The 26,871-nt window shown below is 42.0% G+C and overlaps 1 protein-coding gene across 3 annotated transcripts; it reads right to left on the bottom strand.

Annotated features, from left to right (window-relative positions):
- Positions 1-183: 183 nt before the first annotated feature.
- eppk1 (epiplakin 1) lies at positions 184-25,254 on the bottom strand. 3 transcript variants are annotated; one of them, XM_023345199.1, is made up of 6 exons: positions 25,161-25,254; positions 23,179-23,282; positions 22,556-22,637; positions 13,497-13,614; positions 1,702-13,019; positions 184-687 (listed from the first exon to the last, which is right to left on the bottom strand). In XM_023345199.1, the coding sequence occupies exons 5-6, from the start codon at positions 13,016-13,018 to the stop codon at positions 659-661; spliced, it is 11,346 nt and encodes a 3,781-aa protein (XP_023200967.1). In that variant the 5' UTR covers position 13,019; positions 13,497-13,614; positions 22,556-22,637; positions 23,179-23,282; positions 25,161-25,254; the 3' UTR covers positions 184-658. The 3 variants fall into 3 exon arrangements, with proteins under 3 accessions (XP_023200967.1, XP_023200966.1, XP_023200965.1); XM_023345198.1 differs by having other exon boundaries at positions 184-13,024; XM_023345197.1 differs by having other exon boundaries at positions 184-13,019.
- Positions 25,255-26,871: the final 1,617 nt, after the last annotated feature.

Below are 26,871 nucleotides of genomic sequence, written 5' to 3'. Positions count from 1 at the left end.
AAGAACAGAACAGACATTTCTCTGAACTTCCTTTCTGGAAAATTATTGAAAACAGTATAAACAGACTTATTGTTGAACTTCATGTTTTTTCTGGTGGCTAAAGTGTGAAAGCCTCGTTAGCACTAGACCCTAAACATAAAATATAACAGTTGCTCGTTAAAAGAACAATATTTAAGAAAAAGGTAAACATTGCATCATTTTATTGGACCTCATAAAAGGTGGAAAAGGGGAAGTCTTCCCTTGTTCCAATTACATCCACAAAAAAATCACATTTGACCCCAGAGAAGAAACTGAAAACTTTATGCAAAGAGAACTATGTGATTGCATCACAGAACAACAATAACCATCATTTCCAAGACAAACAAAACGTGGAACCCTTTTAAACAGTTAACAAGCAGATTATTAGGAAATAGACGCAAAAACAAATCCCTTTAATTTTAACTTTTCCTTTGACATTCGAGTACTCATGAAAAGTGTTAAAGCTTCATCTTATTCACGACTGTAATTTATGACTAACACAAACGTAGGAATTTTCTATCACAGATAAGATCTGGTTTGGATTCCAGCTCTGGTGAAATGAAATAAGTAATAAGAAATAATAAAGTTCAGACTGAAAGTGACAATACTTGTTAGATTCACTTGTAATTTTGAACTGAATTTACTTTTTTAATGATAACAAACTGAGACCTGTAGCAGGATCTGTAATACATCTCTCGATCAGCTGGAGGTATGTAAGGTTCTCCTTGGTGTTGGGGTCAAAGAAACCCTTGGTGTCATCATCTGGATCAGATAAGATATGGTTCATCTCTTCATCAAAGTAACCTCTTTGGTATGCCACCTGTACAGGCACCCTGTGACTGTGGACTGGATCTATTATTCCTCCTGTTGCAATCTGCGCCTCCAGAAGACGGATCCCGTGATCTTTAACAATCAGATCTTTCTTCAGGGCCTGGAACAAAGAAATTATGTTTCCAGTGTAGGGATCTTTGTATCCTGTGACTGCTCTTTCTGCTGAGAGCAATTTCTTCTTCCATTCTTTCCCAACTACTCCTTGATCAACAGCTTCCTCTACTGAAAGTTTCTTATTGTTTACTGGGTCAATGACAAAGCCAGTGGCGGCTTGGGCTTCCAGCAGAACCAGAGAGGTACCAGGAGTCAGTAGACCTCGGCCTTTGGCTTCATAGATGCTCAGCGTCTCCTTGGTGGACTGGATGTACACTCCTGCAATGCTGTTGGTTCCTTCAAGGTATTTACGTACTGAATCCATTTCACTGACTTCAGCCACTGTGACATCTTCATCAACAATCTTCTTGTAGAGTTCCTCATCAATAATCTTTGATTCAACTAGTTCAGTCAAGTTGACATCTTTTCTGATTCCCTTGAAGGTTTTTTCCTCAGTAGTCTCTGTGATTGTTGTTGTTGTGGTGGTGGTTGTTGTTGTGGTCTTCTGCTGAATGATGGACAAGATGATTTCCAAGAAGTGGTCGATGGTGAGTGTTCCAGCTTTGAACTGCTGGACAAGATCTCTCCTCTTTTCCTCAGTGATGTATTTGGAGTAAAGCAAATCCCACAGAGAAACTGTGGTACCTTTGTATTTTCCTCCAGCTTTGGTTGTTGTTGTAGACTTTAGGATGACCTTTGTGGCCTCATCAACAAAGAAGTAGAACTCGCCTTTCTTTACAATGACCAGTAAACTGAGACCTGTAGCAGGATCTGTAATACATCTCTCGATCAGCTGGAGGTATGTAAGGTTCTCCTTGGTGTTGGGGTCAAAGAAACCCTTGGTGTCATCATCTGGATCAGATAAGATATGGTTCATCTCTTCATCAAAGTAACCTCTTTGGTATGCCACCTGTACAGGCACCCTGTGACTGTGGACTGGATCTATTATTCCTCCTGTTGCAATCTGCGCCTCCAGAAGACGGATCCCGTGATCCTTAACAATCAGATCTTTCTTCAGGGCCTGGAACAAAGAAATTGTGTTTCCAGTGTAGGGATCTTTGTATCCTGTGACCGCTCTTTCTGCTGATATCAGTTTGTCCTTCCATTCTTTACCAACCAGTTTTTGACCAACAGCTTCCTCTACAGAAAGTTTCTTGTTCTTTACTGGGTCGATCATGAAACCAGTGGCGGCTTGGGCTTCCAGCAGAACCAGAGAGGTACCAGGAGTCAGTAGACCTCGGCCTTTGGCTTCATAGATGCTCAGCGTCTCCTTGGTGGACTGGATGTACACTCCTGCAATGCTGTTGGTTCCTTCAAGGTATTTACGTACTGAATCCATTTCACTGACTTCAGCCACTGTGACATCTTCATCAACAATCTTCTTGTAGAGTTCCTCATCAATAATCTTTGATTCAACTAGTTCAGTCAAGTTGACATCTTTTCTGATTCCCTTGAAGGTTTTTTCCTCAGTAGTCTCTGTGATTGTTGTTGTTGTGGTGGTGGTTGTTGTTGTGGTCTTCTGCTGAATGATGGACAAGATGATTTCCAAGAAGTGGTCGATGGTGAGTGTTCCAGCTTTGAACTGCTGGACAAGATCTCTCCTCTTTTCCTCAGTGATGTATTTGGAGTAAAGCAAATCCCACAGAGAAACTGTGGTACCTTTGTATTTTCCTCCAGCTTTGGTTGTTGTTGTAGACTTTAGGATGACCTTTGTGGCCTCATCAACAAAGAAGTAGAACTCGCCTTTCTTTACAATGACCAGTAAACTGAGACCTGTAGCAGGATCTGTAATACATCTCTCGATCAGCTGGAGGTATGTAAGGTTCTCCTTGGTGTTGGGGTCAAAGAAACCCTTGGTGTCATCATCTGGATCAGATAAGATATGGTTCATCTCTTCATCAAAGTAACCTCTTTGGTATGCCACCTGTACAGGCACCCTGTGACTGTGGACTGGATCTATTATTCCTCCTGTTGCAATCTGCGCCTCCAGAAGACGGATCCCGTGATCCTTAACAATCAGATCTTTCTTCAGGGCCTGGAACAAAGAAATTGTGTTTCCAGTGTAGGGATCTTTGTATCCTGTGACCGCTCTTTCTGCTGATATCAGTTTGTCCTTCCATTCTTTACCAACCAGTTTTTGACCAACAGCTTCCTCTACAGAAAGTTTCTTGTTCTTTACTGGGTCGATCATGAAACCAGTGGCGGCTTGGGCTTCCAGCAGAACCAGAGAGGTACCAGGAGTCAGTAGACCTCGGCCTTTGGCTTCATAGATGCTCAGCGTCTCCTTGGTGGACTGGATGTACACTCCTGCAATGCTGTTGGTTCCTTCAAGGTATTTACGTACTGAATCCATTTCACTGACTTCAGCCACTGTGACATCTTCATCAACAATCTTCTTGTAGAGTTCCTCATCAATAATCTTTGATTCAACTAGTTCAGTCAAGTTGACATCTTTTCTGATTCCCTTGAAGGTTTTTTCCTCAGTAGTCTCTGTGATTGTTGTTGTTGTGGTGGTGGTTGTTGTTGTGGTCTTCTGCTGAATGATGGACAAGATGATTTCCAAGAAGTGGTCGATGGTGAGTGTTCCAGCTTTGAACTGCTGGACAAGATCTCTCCTCTTTTCCTCAGTGATGTATTTGGAGTAAAGCAAATCCCACAGAGAAACTGTGGTACCTTTGTATTTTCCTCCAGCTTTGGTTGTTGTTGTAGACTTTAGGATGACCTTTGTGGCCTCATCAACAAAGAAGTAGAACTCGCCTTTCTTTACAATGACCAGTAAACTGAGACCTGTAGCAGGATCTGTAATACATCTCTCGATCAGCTGGAGGTATGTAAGGTTCTCCTTGGTGTTGGGGTCAAAGAAACCCTTGGTGTCATCATCTGGATCAGATAAGATATGGTTCATCTCTTCATCAAAGTAACCTCTTTGGTATGCCACCTGTACAGGCACCCTGTGACTGTGGACTGGATCTATTATTCCTCCTGTTGCAATCTGCGCCTCCAGAAGACGGATCCCGTGATCCTTAACAATCAGATCTTTCTTCAGGGCCTGGAACAAAGAAATTGTGTTTCCAGTGTAGGGATCTTTGTATCCTGTGACCGCTCTTTCTGCTGATATCAGTTTGTCCTTCCATTCTTTACCAACCAGTTTTTGACCAACAGCTTCCTCTACAGAAAGTTTCTTGTTCTTTACTGGGTCGATCATGAAACCAGTGGCGGCTTGGGCTTCCAGCAGAACCAGAGAGGTACCAGGAGTCAGTAGACCTCGGCCTTTGGCTTCATAGATGCTCAGCGTCTCCTTGGTGGACTGGATGTACACTCCTGCAATGCTGTTGGTTCCTTCAAGGTATTTACGTACTGAATCCATTTCACTGACTTCAGCCACTGTGACATCTTCATCAACAATCTTCTTGTAGAGTTCCTCATCAATAATCTTTGATTCAACTAGTTCAGTCAAGTTGACATCTTTTCTGATTCCCTTGAAGGTTTTTTCCTCAGTAGTCTCTGTGATTGTTGTTGTTGTGGTGGTGGTTGTTGTTGTGGTCTTCTGCTGAATGATGGACAAGATGATTTCCAAGAAGTGGTCGATGGTGAGTGTTCCAGCTTTGAACTGCTGGACAAGATCTCTCCTCTTTTCCTCAGTGATGTATTTGGAGTAAAGCAAATCCCACAGAGAAACTGTGGTACCTTTGTATTTTCCTCCAGCTTTGGTTGTTGTTGTAGACTTTAGGATGACCTTTGTGGCCTCATCAACAAAGAAGTAGAACTCGCCTTTCTTTACAATGACCAGTAAACTGAGACCTGTAGCAGGATCTGTAATACATCTCTCGATCAGCTGGAGGTATGTAAGGTTCTCCTTGGTGTTGGGGTCAAAGAAACCCTTGGTGTCATCATCTGGATCAGATAAGATATGGTTCATCTCTTCATCAAAGTAACCTCTTTGGTATGCCACCTGTACAGGCACCCTGTGACTGTGGACTGGATCTATTATTCCTCCTGTTGCAATCTGCGCCTCCAGAAGACGGATCCCGTGATCCTTAACAATCAGATCTTTCTTCAGGGCCTGGAACAAAGAAATTGTGTTTCCAGTGTAGGGATCTTTGTATCCTGTGACCGCTCTTTCTGCTGATATCAGTTTGTCCTTCCATTCTTTACCAACCAGTTTTTGACCAACAGCTTCCTCTACAGAAAGTTTCTTGTTCTTTACTGGGTCGATCATGAAACCAGTGGCGGCTTGGGCTTCCAGCAGAACCAGAGAGGTACCAGGAGTCAGTAGACCTCGGCCTTTGGCTTCATAGATGCTCAGCGTCTCCTTGGTGGACTGGATGTACACTCCTGCAATGCTGTTGGTTCCTTCAAGGTATTTACGTACTGAATCCATTTCACTGACTTCAGCCACTGTGACATCTTCATCAACAATCTTCTTGTAGAGTTCCTCATCAATAATCTTTGATTCAACTAGTTCAGTCAAGTTGACATCTTTTCTGATTCCCTTGAAGGTTTTTTCCTCAGTAGTCTCTGTGATTGTTGTTGTTGTGGTGGTGGTTGTTGTTGTGGTCTTCTGCTGAATGATGGACAAGATGATTTCCAAGAAGTGGTCGATGGTGAGTGTTCCAGCTTTGAACTGCTGGACAAGATCTCTCCTCTTTTCCTCAGTGATGTATTTGGAGTAAAGCAAATCCCACAGAGAAACTGTGGTACCTTTGTATTTTCCTCCAGCTTTGGTTGTTGTTGTAGACTTTAGGATGACCTTTGTGGCCTCATCAACAAAGAAGTAGAACTCGCCTTTCTTTACAATGACCAGTAAACTGAGACCTGTAGCAGGATCTGTAATACATCTCTCGATCAGCTGGAGGTATGTAAGGTTCTCCTTGGTGTTGGGGTCAAAGAAACCCTTGGTGTCATCATCTGGATCAGATAAGATATGGTTCATCTCTTCATCAAAGTAACCTCTTTGGTATGCCACCTGTACAGGCACCCTGTGACTGTGGACTGGATCTATTATTCCTCCTGTTGCAATCTGCGCCTCCAGAAGACGGATCCCGTGATCCTTAACAATCAGATCTTTCTTCAGGGCCTGGAACAAAGAAATTGTGTTTCCAGTGTAGGGATCTTTGTATCCTGTGACCGCTCTTTCTGCTGATATCAGTTTGTCCTTCCATTCTTTACCAACCAGTTTTTGACCAACAGCTTCCTCTACAGAAAGTTTCTTGTTCTTTACTGGGTCGATCATGAAACCAGTGGCGGCTTGGGCTTCCAGCAGAACCAGAGAGGTACCAGGAGTCAGTAGACCTCGGCCTTTGGCTTCATAGATGCTCAGCGTCTCCTTGGTGGACTGGATGTACACTCCTGCAATGCTGTTGGTTCCTTCAAGGTATTTACGTACTGAATCCATTTCACTGACTTCAGCCACTGTGACATCTTCATCAACAATCTTCTTGTAGAGTTCCTCATCAATAATCTTTGATTCAACTAGTTCAGTCAAGTTGACATCTTTTCTGATTCCCTTGAAGGTTTTTTCCTCAGTAGTCTCTGTGATTGTTGTTGTTGTGGTGGTGGTTGTTGTTGTGGTCTTCTGCTGAATGATGGACAAGATGATTTCCAAGAAGTGGTCGATGGTGAGTGTTCCAGCTTTGAACTGCTGGACAAGATCTCTCCTCTTTTCCTCAGTGATGTATTTGGAGTAAAGCAAATCCCACAGAGAAACTGTGGTACCTTTGTATTTTCCTCCAGCTTTGGTTGTTGTTGTAGACTTTAGGATGACCTTTGTGGCCTCATCAACAAAGAAGTAGAACTCGCCTTTCTTTACAATGACCAGTAAACTGAGACCTGTAGCAGGATCTGTAATACATCTCTCGATCAGCTGGAGGTATGTAAGGTTCTCCTTGGTGTTGGGGTCAAAGAAACCCTTGGTGTCATCATCTGGATCAGATAAGATATGGTTCATCTCTTCATCAAAGTAACCTCTTTGGTATGCCACCTGTACAGGCACCCTGTGACTGTGGACTGGATCTATTATTCCTCCTGTTGCAATCTGCGCCTCCAGAAGACGGATCCCGTGATCCTTAACAATCAGATCTTTCTTCAGGGCCTGGAACAAAGAAATTGTGTTTCCAGTGTAGGGATCTTTGTATCCTGTGACCGCTCTTTCTGCTGATATCAGTTTGTCCTTCCATTCTTTACCAACCAGTTTTTGACCAACAGCTTCCTCTACAGAAAGTTTCTTGTTCTTTACTGGGTCGATCATGAAACCAGTGGCGGCTTGGGCTTCCAGCAGAACCAGAGAGGTACCAGGAGTCAGTAGACCTCGGCCTTTGGCTTCATAGATGCTCAGCGTCTCCTTGGTGGACTGGATGTACACTCCTGCAATGCTGTTGGTTCCTTCAAGGTATTTACGTACTGAATCCATTTCACTGACTTCAGCCACTGTGACATCTTCATCAACAATCTTCTTGTAGAGTTCCTCATCAATAATCTTTGATTCAACTAGTTCAGTCAAGTTGACATCTTTTCTGATTCCCTTGAAGGTTTTTTCCTCAGTAGTCTCTGTGATTGTTGTTGTTGTGGTGGTGGTTGTTGTTGTGGTCTTCTGCTGAATGATGGACAAGATGATTTCCAAGAAGTGGTCGATGGTGAGTGTTCCAGCTTTGAACTGCTGGACAAGATCTCTCCTCTTTTCCTCAGTGATGTATTTGGAGTAAAGCAAATCCCACAGAGAAACTGTGGTACCTTTGTATTTTCCTCCAGCTTTGGTTGTTGTTGTAGACTTTAGGATGACCTTTGTGGCCTCATCAACAAAGAAGTAGAACTCGCCTTTCTTTACAATGGACAGTAGATTTAGGTCTGTACGTGGATCTTTTCCACATCTTTCAATCAGCTGGAGGTATGTGAGGTTCTCCTTGGTGTTGGGGTCAAAGAAACCCTTGGTGTCATCATCTGGATCAGATAAGATATGGTTCATCTCTTCATCAAAGTAACCTCTTTGGTATGCCACCTGTACAGGCACCCTGTGACTGTGGATTGGATCTATTATTCCTCCTGTTGCAATCTGCGCCTCCAGAAGACGGATCCCGTGATCTTTAACAATCAGATCTTTCTTCAGGGCCTGGAACAAAGAAATTATGTTTCCAGTGTAGGGATCTTTGTATCCTGTGACTGCTCTTTCTGCTGAGAGCAATTTCTTCTTCCATTCTTTCCCAACTACTCCTTGATCAACAGCTTCCTCTACTGAAAGTTTCTTATTGTTTACTGGGTCAATGACAAAGCCAGTGGCTGCTTGGGCTTCCAGCAGAATTAGGGAGGTACCAGGAGTTAGTAGACCTCGGCATTTAGCTTCATAAATGCTCATAACGGTCTTTGTTGATTCCAGTCTGACACCCGCTATGCAGTTTGTCGCTCCAAGGTACTTCTGAATGGACTCAATTTCAGTCACATTTTTCTCACTTATTTTGCCCTGCATAATTTTGTCGAAAATCTCCTTTGAGATAATTTTTGACTCTAACAGTTCACTAGCTGAGACCTGTTTTCTTAGTCCTTTGAACTTTCTTTCTTTAGTTGAGAGTTCTGTGATGATAACTGTCAGGATTTCAATGATTTCCTCTAATTTCAAAGCTCCTGTTTTGTACTGTCGTATCAGCTGCTCTCTCTTTTCTGCTGAGATATATTCAGAAAGCAATAACTCCCACACTGTTATTTCGTTGTTTTTAAATTTTCCTACATTCAGGGAAATACTTTTGTTTTTGAAGGCAAGCTCCACCTGCTCATCTGTATGAAACTCCTTGGACTCATCAACATCCAATGGCAGGAGAAGGAGTCCAGTTTTGGAATCTCTTTCACATCGACTCATCAGTTGAACGTAGGATAAATTTTCATTGGTATTTGGGTCAAAGTAACCCCTTGCATCATCACTTGGGTTTTGCAGGATATTGTAAGTTTCTTCATCAAGGAATCCTTTTTTAATAGCAACTTGAGCAGGTACTCTGTGACTTTGATTTGGGTCGATAATTCCTCCAGTTGCCATCTGTGCTTCAAGAAGATGAAGGCCTTCACTTCTTTCAACTAGTCTTTCTTTCATCGCTTCAAACAGGGATATGGTGCCGTCTGTGTAAGGATCCTTAAAGCCAGTGACAGCACGCTGTGCTGAAAGAAGTTGCTCAAGGACATCTGTTCCAATTACCATCTCCTTTGCACCCTCATCAACTGAATAGAACTTATTGCTGACAGGATCAATCACCCATCCTGTTGCGGACTGTGCTTTAAGCAGTACAAGTGCAATGCCGGGAGTCAAAAGATTTTTCTGTTTTGCCTCATAAATGCTCATTACATCCTGGGTTGGATAAATTTTGATTCCAGCAATGCTTGCAGTTCCCCAAAGATATCTTGTCACAAATTCACTTTTGCTTACTTCTTCAAAGTCTAGCTTTCCTTCTTTAACCTGTGTGAATGTGGCCGAGTCAATAATATCAGAATCTAGGAGTTGTTGTGCAGATACTTCCTTTCTCAGCCCCATTGTCACTTTGGGGGTTTCCCTTTCCAGTTTTTCAATTGTGGAAATCACTACTGTGATTATTGTTTGGGTGTTCATGTGCTTTGTTCTTACTTTTTCAATAAATTCTAGCTGCTGATCTTCAGTGAAGTAACAAGAGTGAATCAAGTCCCAGAGAGAAACAGATTTTCCCGAATACCGTCCCACACTTACGCTTACAAATGTCTTTTCAAACTCTTGCCTTATTTCTGCTTCTGTGTATGTCTTGTCTGTTTTTGCTGATGTCTTTGGTGTGCCATTAAGTGGCAGAAGAAGGAGTCCAGTGTCTTTATCTTTCACACATCTGCTCAACATTTCCATATATGTCAGATTTTCTTGAGTCTTTGGGTCAAAGAAGCCCTTTGTGTCATCAGTGGGGTCTGTTAAGATTTGATTGAGTTCTGCATCAAAATAACCTTTCCTGTATGCAACCTCTAGAGGTAAATGAAGGCATTTCAATGGATCAATGATACCACCAGTAGCAATTTGGGCCTCGAGTAAACGAATACCATGCTGCTTGACAATAAGATCCTTTTTCATGGCTTGGAATAGAGAGATCTTTTGACCTGTGTATGGGTCTTTGTAACCAGTGACGGCCCTCTCTGCAGACAACAGCTTTTCGTACACTTGTGGACCAATGACCTTTTCTCTTAGTGCTTCTTCCACTGTAAGCTTTTGGTTTTTTAGAGGATCTACAATGAATCCTGTGGCCGCCTGTGCTTCAAGGAGACAAAGGGCAGTGCCTGGAGTGAGGATGCCCATTTTCTGTGCCTCATTGATGCTTAGTTTCTGATTGGAGGGTTGTAGTATCAATCCTGCTACACAGCTTGTCCCTTGGAGGTAGGCACTTATTCTGTCCATCTTCATTACATCAGTACTTGAAAGCTTTCCATCAATCATACTTTTGTATGTTTTTTCATCTACAATTTCAAGATCCAAGAGATCCACAACAGACACCTCTCCCCTGAGACCTTCAAAGTTCAGCTCTGCTTGCTGTTTTATCTCCTTGCTCTCAATGATATCTATAATGGTCACTGTCAGTTGCTCAACAGTGATTTTCCGGGACCTGAAAAGTTTGAAAAGGTCCTGTCGTTTGTCTTCAGACAGATATTCTGAATTAATTGCTTCCCACAGAGTTGTGCTGCCCTTGAATCTGCCATACTTGACAGTAATTATTGTCCTATGGAAAATTTCCCTCATGTTGTCATCAATATTTATTTTGGTGCTCTTGCTTTTCAGAGGTAAGAGGCACAGGCCAGTACTGGGATCTTTGACACATCTAGCCAGGAGCTGCAAGTATGTCAGGTTCTCATGGGTATTGGGGTCAAAGAAACCTTTGGTGTCGTCACTTGGATCGCTCAAAATCTGATTCATCTCCTCATGGAAGTATCCCCTCTTATAGGCTACATGTACAGGGATGCGGTGGCTGTTCACCGGATCAATGATACCACCAGTGGCAATCTGTGCCTCCAGAAGTCGAATCCCATGATCTTTCAGGATCAGGTCTTTTTGCATAGCTTGGAACAGAGAGATTATTTTTCCATCGTGTGGATCTTTATACCCAGTGACTGCTCTCTCTGCTGAACGCAGCTTCTGACAGACATCAGGTCCCACAATTTTAGCTTTGACAGCATCATCCACTGAAAACTTCCTGTTTCCAATGGGGTCAATAATGAACCCAGTAGCTGCTTGTGCCTCCAGCAGAATCAGGCCAGTTCCTGGCATCAGCTTTCCTTTTTGTCTGGCTTGGTAGATTGTTATAACTTGGGAATCTGGAAGCAGAATACCTGCAATGCTGTCTTTTCCCTGTAAGTAAACATTTACATTTTCATCCTCTATTACGTCCTTTATTGACTTTTTTCCATCTTCCAACTCCTTCATCACTTTCTCACTGATGATTTCTGCTTCAACAAGCTGCTTGGCTGTGACAGTTTCCCGTATACCCTCAAAGACGGTTTTTGTTGCTTTTACTGATGTTTCTATGGTCTCCAAAATCATCTTAATGATTGTAGAGATATTTAACTTCCCTTCCTTGTATTTCTGAAATATGTCTTGCCTCTGGTGTTCATTGAAGTACTCTGACATCAGTAGTTCCCACAAAGAGACTGTCATTCCTATGTACTTCCCACATGTCACTTTGACTTTTTCAGTTTTGAAGACAGTTTTTGTTTTGTAGTCAATAAAGCTAGAATTAAATTTGCCTGATTTGTCATGTAGAGGAAGAAGGCACAATCCAGTGCCAGGATCGGTGACACACCTTTCAATCAGCTGAAGGTATGTAAGGTTTTCTTCTGTATTTGGGTCAAAAAATCCTTTCGTGTCATCGCCTTCATCTTCCAGTATCTTATTCATTTCTTCATCAAAATAGCCTCTCTTAAAGGCCACTTGAGTGGGAAGTCTGTGGCTGTTGATTGGATCAATTATTCCACCAGTGGCAATTTGTGCCTCCAGTAGCCGGATCCCATGTTCCTTAACGATGAGATCCTTTGACATTGCTTGAAATAGGGATATGGTCTCTCCTGAATAAGGATCTTTGTATCCAGTCACTGCTCGCTCAGCTGAAAGCAGCTTCAAATGACATTCTGGGCCAATAAGTTTGTGCTTAATAGCTTCATCCACTGTGTATTTCTTGTTTCCTACAGGGTCAATCATGAACCCAGTTGCTGCTTGTGCTTCCAGCAGAACAAGTGCCGTGCCTGGCATCACTATCCCTTGCTTCATGGCTTGATAAATGCTTATTCTCTGATTGGTTGAGAGATCAGCAATGCCTGCTATGCTGCCTTTGCCTTCCAGGTATTCTTTCACGGTTTCCATCAACATCACATCCTGGGTTGTGGTCTTCCCCTTTTGCAAGTCTTCATATGTTTCTTTGTCAATGATCTTTGACTCCAACAGTTCACTGGAGGAAATACCTTTGCGCAGACCTTTGAAGGCAATACAGACAGGAAGGAGCAACAAGCCGGTTTCTGGCTCCACAGTGCATGTTTCCAGAAGGTTTTGGTAGTTAAGATATTCTTGTGTGCTTGGATTGTAAAATACCTTCAGCTCAGACATTTGGTCACTAAGCAAGGCCTTTTCATAAAGGCCCTTTTGGATCGCGGCATCAGTAGAGATGCTGGTCTTCTCCACAGGGTCAAAGATGCCTTTGCTGGCTATCTGTGCTTCCAGTAACCTCAAGCCATACTCTCTGGGGACTAAATCTTTTTGCATAGCCTGGTACACAGATATAATTTGATTGGTGTAGGGGTCTATGTACCCACTAATGGCTTTCTCTGCAGTGAGAAGTTTCTCCCTCATTTCTGGACCAACTACTCCTTCTTTAACAGCGTCTGCAACAGGAAGTATACGATTTCCTATCGGATCTATGATGCCCACAGTGGCTGCTTGTGCTTCAAGTAGAGCTAATGCCGTTCCCGGTTTAAGCAGACGTTTTTTCATGGCCTGATAAATGGTGAATTTCTCCCCTGTCTTCTCCAGAAATATGCCTGCCACAGGTTCATGGACTTCATTTCCATTTTTCTTCATGGCAGTGTTCTGACTGATGGACACCATCCTGACCTCAAAAGAAGTGGTAAAACATAAACAGTTATTGAAATTGCTTTATTCTGTAGCTAACTTTTATTTTAGGGAATGCAGCACCTAGAAGAAATGACCTGATTTGAACATAATTTCATCCACAATCAAATCAGCGATGGAAATGTGAATGATTTCATTTGCAAGTTGCTGGCAGAAGCTGATTCAAGTGTTATCAGACATTAAAAAAGCTCCAGCAGTCAAAAATACTACATGAAGGTGAGCAGAAATGGAGGATTTCTTCTATACTCAGGGTGGAGTCCTCCACCCAGCTGATGGAGTTTAATCTGGCTCTCACATTGGGTTTACATGAGATCAGGTATCTAAATAGTGCATTTGGAGAGCATTAATGCAGAAGGTAATTTGATACTTTGATTTATTCTCTTGGTCCACCTTACATCCATACTGTACCATTCCTTCTAGGTGCTTAGATTTAGTCTCCTGGTTCGTTTCTAACCTTTTGGTTTGGTTAAGAGTCGTAGAAGTAGATCCTCAGCTGCTCCAGTTGTTCCACAGTTCAGGAAGACGGATGCAGGATTTAATGGTCAGAGCCGCTGAACGTTTAAGGTTTACTCCTGAAAGAGAAAGACAATAGTTTTATTTTTCTCACACTGCTATCAGTGAGATGGTTGTAGTTTCATGACGTTTCTTTTTATCATGGGTATTTTAAAGCCCTCTGTTTCTTTGAGTACCAGTGCTGTAGCCGAGACCAGAACCAGCACCTCCCGCTACATGACACAATAAAATGTGAAACATGATCAAAATTGCTCCAATGGCTCTGAAAGATCCACGTTCCCATAAAAATACCTAGATGTTAAATTTAATCATCATTATCAATTCAAACTCTTTGTTCTGCTTTGCTTCCACCTGTCTGCCACAATCCGCTCAGTTCGAATGCTGCACAAACCAAGTCCTGCAGCCAGTAGAAATACAGAGGAAAGCTGTTACCATGGAGACGGATTTAAATACCAAACTACTCAGCTCCCATCAGTTTCTGCTCCAGAGCTGGAACAGCTACAGTAGAAGTGATGAGACTTATGGCTCTTCAGGATCCAGTCGCTTCAAGGAACCATTCAGATGATCCAGTTTGGAAACTAGTCATCTTTGTAAGAACAAGCCATTTCATCAATGGTACCACATGGGTACCAAACTGAATAGCTTGGTACCCATGTAGTTTTTACAAGTGTTGGATTGATCAAAAAATGACTACTATTTGTACAATGTAAAAAAAAAATAATAGAAAATGCAACAAATAGCAGACGAAGAAAGTGGACGTGAGTTTCTTTCTGGAAACAATTAAGACAACGCACAAACGGTAAACATCAAATATGAACAAAAACCCTGGAGCAACGTGACTGTTTTCAGCTAGCAGCCTGCTAGCCAGTGACGTGCGGTCAGGGGAGGCAGGTGAGGCTCTGCCTCACCTGTAATCATGGAAAAATAATAATGATAAAATCATTTATATTGCTATTTTCACCCTGTGGTTTGTACTATACCTATTTTTCATTTAATTTAAAAAAGTTCAGATTATTTTTTCTTCAAAATCGCTGAATTTCTGCATTTTCCCATTCAAACGCTCGGAAGCGAAGCTGGTGAGGCAGCAGCGAGCTGAGCCTCACCTGGGATTGCGCAACCTCTCGCTAACTGCACTGGCTGCCATTCTGAGAGCATGTTCCTCCTGTCTGTACGTCGCCAATAAAATGGCTAAAAAACATTTCATGTATGAGCTGATTTTCCATAATTTAGCTTATGTATATAATGTACAGTGTTTTTTTTGTCACCAACTGTGTGCGTAAGGTGTTTCATGTGCTGAAGAGCGATCAAAAACGAGGTGAGGCAGGCAATTCTCTTGCCTCATGGCAGGGGGCGCTCATGATCCCAGACATTGTGACTCCACAACTGCAGAGTAAGATACTGTAAGCGAGCTAGCCATGGAGCTAGCCATACAGTAAAGTCAAGTGCAGCGATATATTTATAGTTTTCTCCTCTTACCACAGCAATTAAATAATAATCGCAAAAATAATACTAAAACAATACTACTGCAACAGACTGAATGTTCTGCTTTTTGCGTGGGAAATATTTGAGTGTTTTTTATTGTGGCGTTGTTGTCAGTTGCTATGGCAACGAGTCTGCGCGTAGCTGCGCGGATACAGAGAGCGACAAAGACGTGGTTTTGAGTTGGACTTTAACGGTTTTCCCTTCGCTGCGGAGCACAGCACAAAATGAATAATATCTACATGTCCAAGTTTGATTGAGTGAACGGAAATAGTCTTTTTGTCCTCCAGCCTTGTCCACATGCGCGTAATTTCCTTACATAAACAATAACATGGAGGGGGTCTATATTTGTAAATCTGAAGATGATTAAGTCAGAGCCTCACCAGCTATGAACCTCACCGCACGTCCCTGCTGCTAGCATGCTAACTGTCAGCCACAGAGAGCAACGAGCATGCGCTCTGTGCGCTTATGTTCCTGTACTTTATTTAAATAAACATAATTTTGAAATACATGGTATTATAATAGCTACTGCAGTGTGCGAAGAGCATAACACAAACAAAGAACGACTCACTGAGACTCCAGTCATACCGTTCATAGTAAAGGGCCGTTCAAAAGAATCAGATCGTTCATTAGTGTATAATGTGGTCTTTGGTCACATTGTTCTTGGACATTTTGTTTTCTCATCGCAAATTCAACACGGTCACTGTAGATCAGGGGAGTCAAACTCCAGGCCTCCAGTCGCTGTCCTGCAGCTTTAAGATGAGCCACAGGTACAAAACCCTGGAATGAAACGGCTTCATCACCTCCTCCTGTGTAGATCAGAACCTTAATGACCTAATTATTCTGTTCAGGTTCTGCAGCAGAGGCTCATCTAACAGTTGCAGGGCTGCGGCTCCATGGCTGGAGTTTGACACCCTGCGGCAGAGCTAGCTTTGCTAGCATCACACACCTAGCTTACCTTTCCTCGAGCTTCGGTTTGAAATGACGGTAAAAATTGGACGTAGTCCCCACCGTCTCTGAAAGCGAAGCGCTGCAGATTTACGTGTCTCCATGCTTTCTTTTGGATGTTTTCCAGAAACATGATTTTTGTAGCAGAATTACTGAGGATTAGTCAGAGGAGCTGCGTGCGAAGAAAAGGGCGCGGGGGGCAGACAGCCGCAAGAAAAACACGCAATTAGCGTTGAGTCACGGATTTTAATTGGTACGTTTTCCAATGAAAACAAAGATATAAAGTTATTAATTGGACAATATTCTGAAATTTTAGTCATATTTCCATAGTAATAGTCTTGATATAAAATCCCGAGATCAAATGCGGTGGAGTCCGAGACGAAACCATAATGGTTTCTGGCATCATCACTGTTTCTTCTGGGTGTGATACTTAAACAGGTCACAGTGGAGATTTAATGAACTATTTCTGTTTTTTAACAAAACATGATGTGTGAAAACTGGAAGAGCCAGTAAGTCCATATGGTGACAGCAAGCACAGAAATAAAGAATCAAACAATTGCAACTGTATTATGAAGACCATTAACAAAAGTAAGACTAATGTCTAAATCACAAGCTTTCAGAAACAACGAGCTAGCTGAACAAAGAAGCTCACACCCACTACAGAAAGGAAAATGTCTTATTAATGCTTTCAGGATACAGACACTCCTTTCTAGGAATCTTCTCATTTCTCTGAGGTTTGTGAGGTTTTCTGAATTCAGCCTGATCTATGGATGTTTTTAAAGGAACGAGAAACTTGACTACAATACTTTATTCATTTATTTCGATGGATATTTACTCTTCATTTTAATAACAATAAAGAAGCTTCCAGCAGGGGGCGCCAGCAGGATATTATCACCGCACCTGAACCACAACTGCATCTCCAACGCACATCATGTGTCACACAAAACCAGCACAAGCCTGAACCACACAGATACAGAGCGTAACGCTGGGCTGTTTTTTTTGTTGTTTTTTTTACAAATTATTCTAAATACTGAAGACATAAAAGCAAACCCTGTCTGTGTGATCCAGTAGGAGGGAGGAGATTTTCTGGTTAGGGTGGCGTCTTGAGACTCCCAGAGGACAAGAAGGTGAAGCAACAATGTTTGCTTCATTTCTACTCTTTTGGTGAACATTTCAACTAGATTTAACTGTTTACCCCGCAGCGCTAAGAGTGCAGGCTTAGTGCTGTGCCAAGACGCTCAGTCTTAGCGCCACGCTCAGGAAGACGCGCCCAGATGTCAAGGTCAAGAAGCATAAATGACTCCTTTAAGGAATATTATCAACAACTATACATGTCCAAAAAGGAAACGTCTTAAACTGGCTCAAAGATCTAAATGTCGCAAACATCACTGTGGAAGAGATCCTAGATGTAATCAAATCGTTTCCCGAGTTCAAAGGTCAGGTCCAGATGGTTTTGGAACTGAGCTCTATAAAAGATATGCCAGGAAGATCGCTCCTCTCCTCCGCAGGATGTTCGCTCACTCTCTTGATTCAGGAAGAGACTCGTATGCATGAAGCTAATATAACAGGGAGGAGACAGAGTTTCATCATATCTTCCTATTTCATTACTGAATTGTGACATTAAAATATTCGCTAAAGTTCTGGCAAATAGGCTACATAAATATATTTCTCCTATTGTTCACCCGGACCAAACGGGCTTTGTCCCTAAAAGGTTTTCATTTTTTAATATCAGACTGTTGATGAACATTATGTATCGTAAATATGACAGTAAGTTTAAGGGAGCTGTTCTTTGCCTGGATGCTGAAAAGACATTTAACCAATTGGAAAGGCCTTACATCCTGACTGTACTTGAGGAATTTGGGTTTGGTAGTAAATTAGTGTCTTGAATTAAAACAACATATGCTCAACCATCTGCCTCAGTCCTCAGACCAGGACAGGCCAGAACCTTTTCTCCTACAGCGGGGAACCGCCAGGGTTGCCAACTTAGTCCTCTGCTTTTTGTGGTTGCTATGGAGCCCCTCGCCATTAGTATTAGAAAACACTACTACTGAAAATAATCAAACCGATTCAATTGGGAAACATTGACCATCACATCTCATTGTATGCTGCTGATGATGTTGTTTTTCTATCACATCCTGAGCAGTCAGTGCCGACTCTCCTGGACCTTATTCAGTCATTTGGTGAGATTTCGGGTTATACTATTAACTGGCAGAAGAGTGAATGTATGTCATTAGGTGCAAGCCTTGCTTCTGAATTCCTTGATAATTTAACATTTAAGATAACTGACAAAGTGAAATATCTTGGAATTATTTTGCCAAAAGACGCCAAACAAATTTTCAAATTGAACTTTAAAGAAAAAGTGGACAATCTTGGAAGGATGATCTCAACGATGGGCCGCATTATGCTATTGACATGATCTCCTTGCTTAAATTTTTATATCTTTTTCAGGGTCTGCCTATCTTTTTAACAAAGGCCTTTTTTTAAATCGTTGGACTCAATAATTTTGCCTGTTGTCTGGGGCTTTAAAGCTCATAGAATATCAAAAACTCACTTACATAAACCAAGAGACATGGAGGGATTAGGATTACGCTGCTTTCAGCACTATTATTGGGCAGCGAATGCCAGGGCCTCAGTATACCGGCAGGAAGCTGAGGCTCCAGAAATGTTTGCAGATAATCCTTCTTGGGTGGCTATTGAGAGGAACAGAGTTACGGCACTTCTTTTCTCAGCAGCAATATCTCCAACAAATACTGGAATAAACAGCTTGATTGTTTTAAATTAAGTTTGAAAATATGGAAACAAATTAAGTTAGACTGTAGTTTACCGGAGACCTCAGTTCATGCCCCAATTTACCGTAACCATGCGGCAAATTGGTTACCGCATGGTTACCAGTTATCGGATTGGTAATCCAATAATTTACCAATTATCGGATATATCATTATCCGATAATTACTATCGGATATATTATTTAAAAATTGGAGAGTAAGAGACTTAACTGCACTTAAAAAACTGTATATCAACAAAACGTTTGCTTCATTTACAATGTCGAGGGACTGTTTCTCTCTTCCAGATGCAGATTTTTCAGATATTTGCAAATTAGAAATTATGTTTGAATTAACATCCTGAATTTTGCATATCTTATCTACTGAAAGAAGAAAAGATATGCAAACTGCTGGTGCGATCTCCAATCAAAAAAAAAAAATTATTTCAGGCTTTCTTGACATCTTTGCAGTGCAAATGAATTTTGCCACAAACTCCTTGAGGGCTGCATGGGAGGAGCTGGTTTGCAGATTGGGGTCTGGGAGGATCCAGTCATGTTCTGTCAGTGTAAAGCACCAGTTCATTCAGTTCAGTTCATTCAGTTCTGTTCAATCAGTTCTGTTCATTCAGTTCAGTTCAATCAGTTCTGTTCATTCAGTTCAGTTCATTTAGTTCAGTTCATTCAGTTCTGTTCATTCAGTTCAGTTCATTCAGTTCAGTTCATTCAGTTCTGTTCATTCAGTTCAGTTCATTCAGTTCTGTTCAATCAGTTCTGTTCATTCAGTTCAGTTCAGTTCATCCAGTTCAGTTCATTCAGTTCTGTTCAATCAGTTCAGTTCATTCAGTTCAGTTCAGTTCATTCAGTTCAGTTCTGTTCAATCAGTTCTGTTCAATCGGTTCTGTTCATTCAGTTCAGTTCAATCAGTTCTGTTCATTCAGTTCAGTTCATTTAGTTCAGTTCATTCAGTTCTGTTCATTCAGTTCAGTTCATTCAGTTCAGTTCATTCAGTTCTGTTCAATCAGTTCAGTTCAATCAGTTCTGTTCATTCAGTTCAGTTCATTTAGTTCAGTTCATTCAGTTCTGTTCATTCAGTTCAGTTCATTCAGTTCTGATCATTCAGTTCTGTTCAATCAGTTCTGTTCATTCAGTTCAGTTCATTTAGTTCAGTTCATTCAGTTCTGTTCATTCAGTTCAGTTCATTCAGTTCTGTTCAATCAGTTCAGTTCATTCAGTTCAGTTCATTCAGTTCAGTTCAGTTCAATCAGTTCTGTTCAATCAGTTCTGTTCATTCAGTTCAGTTCATTCAGTTCAGTTCAATCAGTTCAGTTCATTCAGTTCAGTTCTGTTCAATCAGTCCTGTTCATTCAGTTCTGTTCATTCAGTTCAGTTCAGTTCAATCAGTTCAGTTCAGTTCTGTTCAATCAGTTCTGTTCATTCAGTTCAGTTCAATCAGTTCAGTTCTGTTCAATCAGTCCTGTTCATTCAGTTCAGTTCATTTAGTTCAGTTCATTCAGTTCAGTTCTGTTCAATCAGTTCTGTTCAATCAGTTCAGTTCATTCAGTTCAGTTCATTCAGTTCAGTTCATTCAGTTCAGTTCTGTTCATTCAGTTCAGTTCATTTAGTTCAGTTCATTCAGTTCTGTTCTGTTCAATCAGTTCAGTTCAGTTCAGTTCTGTTCAATCAGTTCAGTTCATTCAGTTCAGTTCAGTTCATTCAGTTCAGTTCTGTTCAATCAGTTCTGTTCAATCAGTTCAGTTCATTCAGTTCAGTTCATTCAGTTCAGTTCATTCAGTTCAGTTCTGTTCATTCAGTTCTGTTCATTCAGTTCAGTTCATTCAGTTCTGTTCAATCAGTTCAGTTCAATCAGTTCAGTTCATTCAGTTCAGTTCTGTTCAATCAGTTCAGTTCATTCAGTTCAGTTCATTCAGTTCAGTTCATTCAGTTCAGTTCAATCAGTTCAGTTCATTCAGTTCAGTTCTGTTCAATCAGTCCTGTTCATTCAGTTCTGTTCATTCAGTTCAGTTCAGTTCAATCAGTTCAGTTCAGTTCTGTTCAATCAGTTCTGTTCATTCAGTTCAGTTCAATCAGTTCAGTTCTGTTCAATCAGTCCTGTTCATTCAGTTCAGTTCATTTAGTTCAGTTCATTCAGTTCAGTTCTGTTCAATCAGTTCTGTTCAATCAGTTCAGTTCATTCAGTTCAGTTCATTCAGTTCAGTTCATTCAGTTCAGTTCTGTTCATTCAGTTCAGTTCATTTAGTTCAGTTCATTCAGTTCAGTTCTGTTCAATCAGTTCAGTTCAGTTCAGTTCTGTTCAATCAGTTCAGTTCATTCAGTTCAGTTCAGTTCATTCAGTTCAGTTCTGTTCAATCAGTTCTGTTCAATCAGTTCAGTTCATTCAGTTCAGTTCATTCAGTTCAGTTCATTCAGTTCAGTTCTGTTCATTCAGTTCTGTTCATTCAGTTCAGTTCATTCAGTTCTGTTCAATCAGTTCAGTTCAATCAGTTCAGTTCATTCAGTTCAGTTCTGTTCAATCAGTTCAGTTCATTCAGTTCAGTTCATTCAGTTCAGTTCATTCAGTTCAGTTCATTCAGTTCAGTTCATTTAGTTCAGTTCATTCAGTTCAGTTCATTCAGTTCAGTTCTGTTCAATCAGTTCTGTTCAATCAGTTCAGTTCATTCAGTTCAGTTCATTCAGTTCAGTTCTGTTCAATCAGTTCTGTTCAATCAGTTCAGTTCATTCAGTTCAGTTCATTCAGTTTAGTTCTGTTCATTCAGTTCAGTTCATTTAGTTCAGTTCATTCAGTTCAGTTCTGTTCAATCAGTTCAGTTCATTCAGTTCTGTTCATTCAGTTCAGTTCATTCAGTTCTGTTCAATCAGTTCAGTTCAATCAGTTCAGTTCATTCAGTTCAGTTCTGTTCAATTAGTTCAGTTCATTCAGTTCAGTTCATTCAGTTCTGTTCATTCAGTTCAGTTCAGTTCATTCAGTTCTGTTCAATCAGTTCAGTTCAATCAGTTCAGTTCATTCAGTTCAGTTCTGTTCAATCAGTTCAGTTCATTCAGTTCAGTTCATTCAGTTCTGTTCAGTTCATTCAGTTCAGTTCATTCAGTTCAGTTCAATCAGTTCAGTTCATTCAGTTCAGTTCTGTTCAATCAGTCCTGTTCATTCAGTTCTGTTCATTCAGTTCAGTTCAGTTCAATCAGTTCAGTTCAGTTCTGTTCAATCAGTTCAGTTCATTCAGTTCAGTTCATTCAGTTCTGTTCAGTTCATTCAGTTCAGTTCATTTAGTTCAGTTCATTCAGTTCAGTTCTGTTCAATCAGTTCAGTTCATTCAGTTCAGTTCATTCAGTTCAGTTCAATCAGTTCTGTTCAGTTCATTCAGTTCAGTTCAGTTCATTCAGTTCAGTTCATTCAGTTCAAGGTGTTTCAGAAACTCCACTATTCTAACATTAAATTGCACAGAATATTCCCCTCAATATCTTCACAGTCTGATAAATGGGAGTCTGCTGATGGTTCTCTGTCTCATCTGTTCTGGTCAAACCCCAAACTCTTCCAATGTTGGTGTGAATGTTCAACTGGTTCTCAGTGTAGAGGTCCATGCTGGTTCTGGACCCACAGTTTTCATTATCAGGATATTTTCCTTCACTTCGGAACTGCAGTATTTCTGTGGCGTGTGGAATGGAAATAGCCAAGATTCGTGGAAACCTGACAAAGTTCCTCAGTTTAAAATGTGGTTAGCTGAATTTACTGAGATTCTTCATTTGGAGAAACTGCGGTATGATGCTGTGGGCTCCACTAATAAGTTCTGTAGTACCTGGCGGCCGTTTCTGGACCTTCTTCCTCAGTCTAAGACGGACCCGACGCTCGGTCAACCTCTGGGTCTGGACAGATAGAACCTGTAAACGGTAATAATAGTAATCAGTTCAGTCAAACCAGTTATTTAGATCAAATAAAAATACCATTTTTTACTCTGTTTTTCTTTAGTTGTTGTATGTTGTATTTTGAAAACTTAATATATATATTTAAAAAGACGTGACAGTCAGGCAACCGGGTGACTACAGGAACGGAGCGAGAAAACCGGTTCTGAATGTGGAACCAACAGCAACAACCGGACTCAGAGCTACAGAACCAGTTACTGGACCACACAGTGACCAGGTGAGTCTCATTCATTGTTTCATTATGAACCTGAAGGCAGCAGCAGCTGATACGGACAACTCTTCCTCTTCCTCTGTTTGCTCCTCCTCATCATCACCTCGTTATTTCTAGTTCTGATCGGTTTCATTTCGCACCGGTTCAATTTGAAAAGACTTAATAACGTTACTCATCACTGTTTTGACAGGGGGAGCCAGGCAGTTGGACCATTACACGTCATTTACCCAAAATGCATTGCAGCGGGAGCAAGATGGCTTTTGGACACCAACCAAGCCGGTTCAGTACCTGTGAATGCAGCTGGATGGCGGCGGACAGGAAGTGACAGGAAGAGGCGCTGCAGACTGACGGACGGTCCTCCCTCTGATGGGGAAAGATGGCGGCAGAACAACCTGAGCAGGAGACAAACATGTTTACTGAAAACTCCCACAATACACCGTTTCCGGATCTGGTTCTGATCTCTGCCTGACTGGACCAGGAACCTACTGACAGCATGAAGCAGGCTTCATGTTCTGACCTTTGACCTCAACACACTCAGGAGTAATCAGCGACCCACCAGAACCAGAACAACATCCTTACTAAGGCCAGAGGTCATGATTTAACAGCCAGAAACAGGAAATGCTCTCCAAAAACCTCAGAGACAACAAAATGAAGGTTCAGGAGTGGCCTAGTCAAAGTCTGGCGGTTCCTGAAATGAGCCTCAAAAATAAAACCAACATTTTAATTTGGACAAAAAATAAAAACAGGAGGAAATTTTTCAGTTTCTGCTCCGTTTAAAACCATCTGGAGGTTCAGATCAGAGGGTGTCAGGTGAGGTCACCCTGAGGTCACCGTGAGGTCACAATGAGGTCACAATGAGGTCACCCTGAGGTCACAGTGAGGTCACCATGAGGTCAACATGAGGTAACCCAGAAGTCACCCCAAGGTCACAATGAGGTCACCCTGAGGTCACCGTGAGATAACCCAGAGTTCACCCTGAGGTCACCCTGAGGTCACCGTGAGGTCACCCTGAGGTCACCATGAGGTAACCCAGAGGTCACCCTGAGGTCACAGTGAGGTCACCATGAGGTAACCCAGAGGTCACCCCAAGGTCACAATGAGGTCACCCTGAGGTCACCGTGAGATAACCCAGAGTTCACCCTGAGGTCACCGTGAGGTCACAATGAGGTCACCGTGATGTCACCCTGAGGTCACCGTGAGGTCACAATGAGGTCACCCTGAGGTCACCGTCTTGGCGTTGACCCAGCAGCTGGTCGTCCTGCAGCTGCTTCCTGTTTGCTCTTCGTATCGTAAAGCAAACATCCTGACTCTTCCTCTGCAGACCATCGTCATCATCACAAGACGGACGGCAGCAATGTCTGTCAGTCAGGGTCAAAGGTCATCTCCAGGTCCATCACCGTCCAGAACCAGCAGCAGATCTACTAACGGCTGACATGGAGAAGAGTCGGCCTAGTCAAAGTCCAAACCTCAGTGACCAGAACGTCTCCATGGAAACACACACGTTTAATTTCCACACCAGGATCAGCTGCTGGTTCTGGTTCTGATGGACTGAACTTCCTGAGCGCCAAGCAGTCGGAATCGAACCCACAACCTGCCAGTCAGCAGACGACTGCTCTGGTTCTGGTTCTGGTTCTGGTAGCAGCAGGTTGGTGTCCATCGTGAAGTCTGATGGATTTCTAAAGCTTTTAATCATCCTGACCCAAACGTGGCGCCGAGGTTTGGTTAAATCACCGCGGATTCCCAAACTTCTTGTCTCATGGGATCAAAATCATCGACTCAGACGAACTGCAGCGCCAAAGAAAACGATTTTCACATCTCAACAATAAAACAAACTCACAATACTTCAAGATTTTTCCAGATTTCTTGATGGGAAAGGATGAGGAAAATATTCAAGATCCAAAACTTTAAAAGGATTCTGAAAATTTGCCTTAAATTTTCTCTGTGTCAGTTAGAAAAGATTAGATTCTAGAATCGATTCTCCGTTTTCTGCCAGGTTTATTTCTCAGGAAAAGTTCAAGATGAATCCGTTTTGTCCTAAACAAAGTCTCCATCTGCCAAATCTGTATCTTGTCCCGCAAACGGCCCCCGGACCGCACTTTGGACACCCCTGCCTTAAACCAACAGTGAGGTCAAAGGTCATCCTGGAGGAATGTTTGTATCTGGGGAGAGGCGCCTCCGATCCTGGCTTTACTGCAGCGCTTCACTCCATAAAGAGTTCAAAGGTCAGGGAGGAACAGAAACAGACGCAGATCAGAGCGAAGACGTCTTACCTGAGCAGGTGAGTCTTCTGGCGGCAGAGCGTCGTTCTCCTGGCGAGGCTGAGCCGAGCTCTGAGCGACTCCCCGCCGCCGCTCCTTTATCTGCTCCTCTGGGAGCCGCCCCGTCCGCTACGGCGTCAGGATGCCACAGATTCCTGACGACTCCTCAGACAATCGGAGGGGGCGGGGCTTCCTCCTTCAGGGGCGGGGCTTCGTTAGGCCAAACCTGCGTCAGCAGAAAGAACATCTGGATCTGCAGGAACAGGAGAGGAAGAGGAGTCACTGCTCATCATACCACTCCTCCGCCCATAACAACCCCCCAACCCTCCCAGGCTTGGGGGGTTGTTATGGGCGGAGGGGGGGTATCAAAGGTGTGGGGGGGGCATCAAGCGAGAGGGGGGGGTGTCTCTGCAGAAACTGATCCAGAGCAGCAGAACAGCTGTAAGTTTCTGGAGGAACCGGATTCCCTGCAGGTTCTGACCTGGTTCCTGATCCACTCGGCGTATGTAAACTTCTGGTTTCAGCGCAGGCAGACCAGAAGTTTACATACACTCTATGGAAACACGCTGCTTCCTGTCTGACAGGAAACCAGGCCGAGCGTTTCCTGTTTGGGTCCTTCATTGTTCCTGTTTGCTGTTAATAACGAGGGAAACCTGACTACACGTTGCCATGGTTACCATCTTTTCTTTCTCAAAAATATCCCATCAATGAACCAAATTAAAAAATTTTTAGTTTTGAGTTTAAAAACTAAAAATGTTTTAGTTTGCAAACGTCTAAAACTAAAATCACAAAAAGTTTAATTTTTTTCAGCTCAACAAACTAAACATAAAACATTTTAGTCCCATTTTTGGTAGGAAAGAAATGAATAAATCATCCAAAACTTTCATGTTGACAGAAAGTGAAACTTTATTCATTTATTTTGGACTCTGTTTTACAGTGTAAGTCAAACAGATGTTGTTCTATTTACATGAAATTAAAGGGAAAGAAGAAAGTTTGGTTATTAGAAGATGAATAATTTTAGTTGTTTCTAATATTTTGGTTAAAAAATTTGAATTAGTGAATCATCATTTCTTTCCCAATTAACCCACAAATGCATTGACCAGCTGTGCCAGTGGGGACAGTTTGTATCATTCAGGGGCCACAAATGGCCCCCAGGCCACACTTTGAACCCCCTGCATTAATCATTAATAAGATTTTCTGCTCTGCCAATTGTTTTTCTATGTTTCATGTTTCCAGATGTTTTCTGACCCAAACTATGCATCTGTTCACATGTCCAGAGGCTAAAATACCAACAGAGAGAAAACGTGGTGGAAGGCAAAACTCCTCCTGCATTCTTCTTCTTTATTTAAACATGGATGCCAAATCAATCAAGCTGAATGTTTAGAGAGGAGCTGAAAGGACAAGTCTGGAGCGTGTTAGCTCAGCATGGTAGCAACGCATGCTAATACTGCATGCTAGTGCTACATGTTAACACTGCATGCTAGCGCTGCTTGCTAGCACTGCATGCTAGCATGCGCTGCCAAGAGTCCAGATGTGTCAGAGTTCTTCCATGTTGCAGCAGAAACATCAGGAAACTTTGATTGTTGAATTCTTATTCATATTTAAAAATGTAGATTTAAAAAATGTTTTTCATGGAGTATCTGACTTTGTTGGTCTGTTTGACTTTTGCTTTTCATGAAAACATGATCTGATCTTGTTGGACGTTTTTCCTTCCAGATGACTT

The sequence above is a fragment of the Xiphophorus maculatus genome, chromosome 13 (genome assembly GCF_002775205.1).
Source record: "Xiphophorus maculatus strain JP 163 A chromosome 13, X_maculatus-5.0-male, whole genome shotgun sequence".
Classification (NCBI taxonomy): domain Eukaryota; kingdom Metazoa; phylum Chordata; class Actinopteri; order Cyprinodontiformes; family Poeciliidae; genus Xiphophorus; species Xiphophorus maculatus.
Note: the sequence above shows the minus strand (reverse complement) of the source record. Positions and strands in the feature narration are given on the sequence as shown.

Bases quoted from the DNA above. Each gene is read 5' to 3' on its own strand.
- eppk1 (XM_023345198.1), bottom strand. From the start codon at position 13,018: ATGGTGTCCATCAGTCAGAACACTGCCATGAAGAAAAATGGAAATGAA.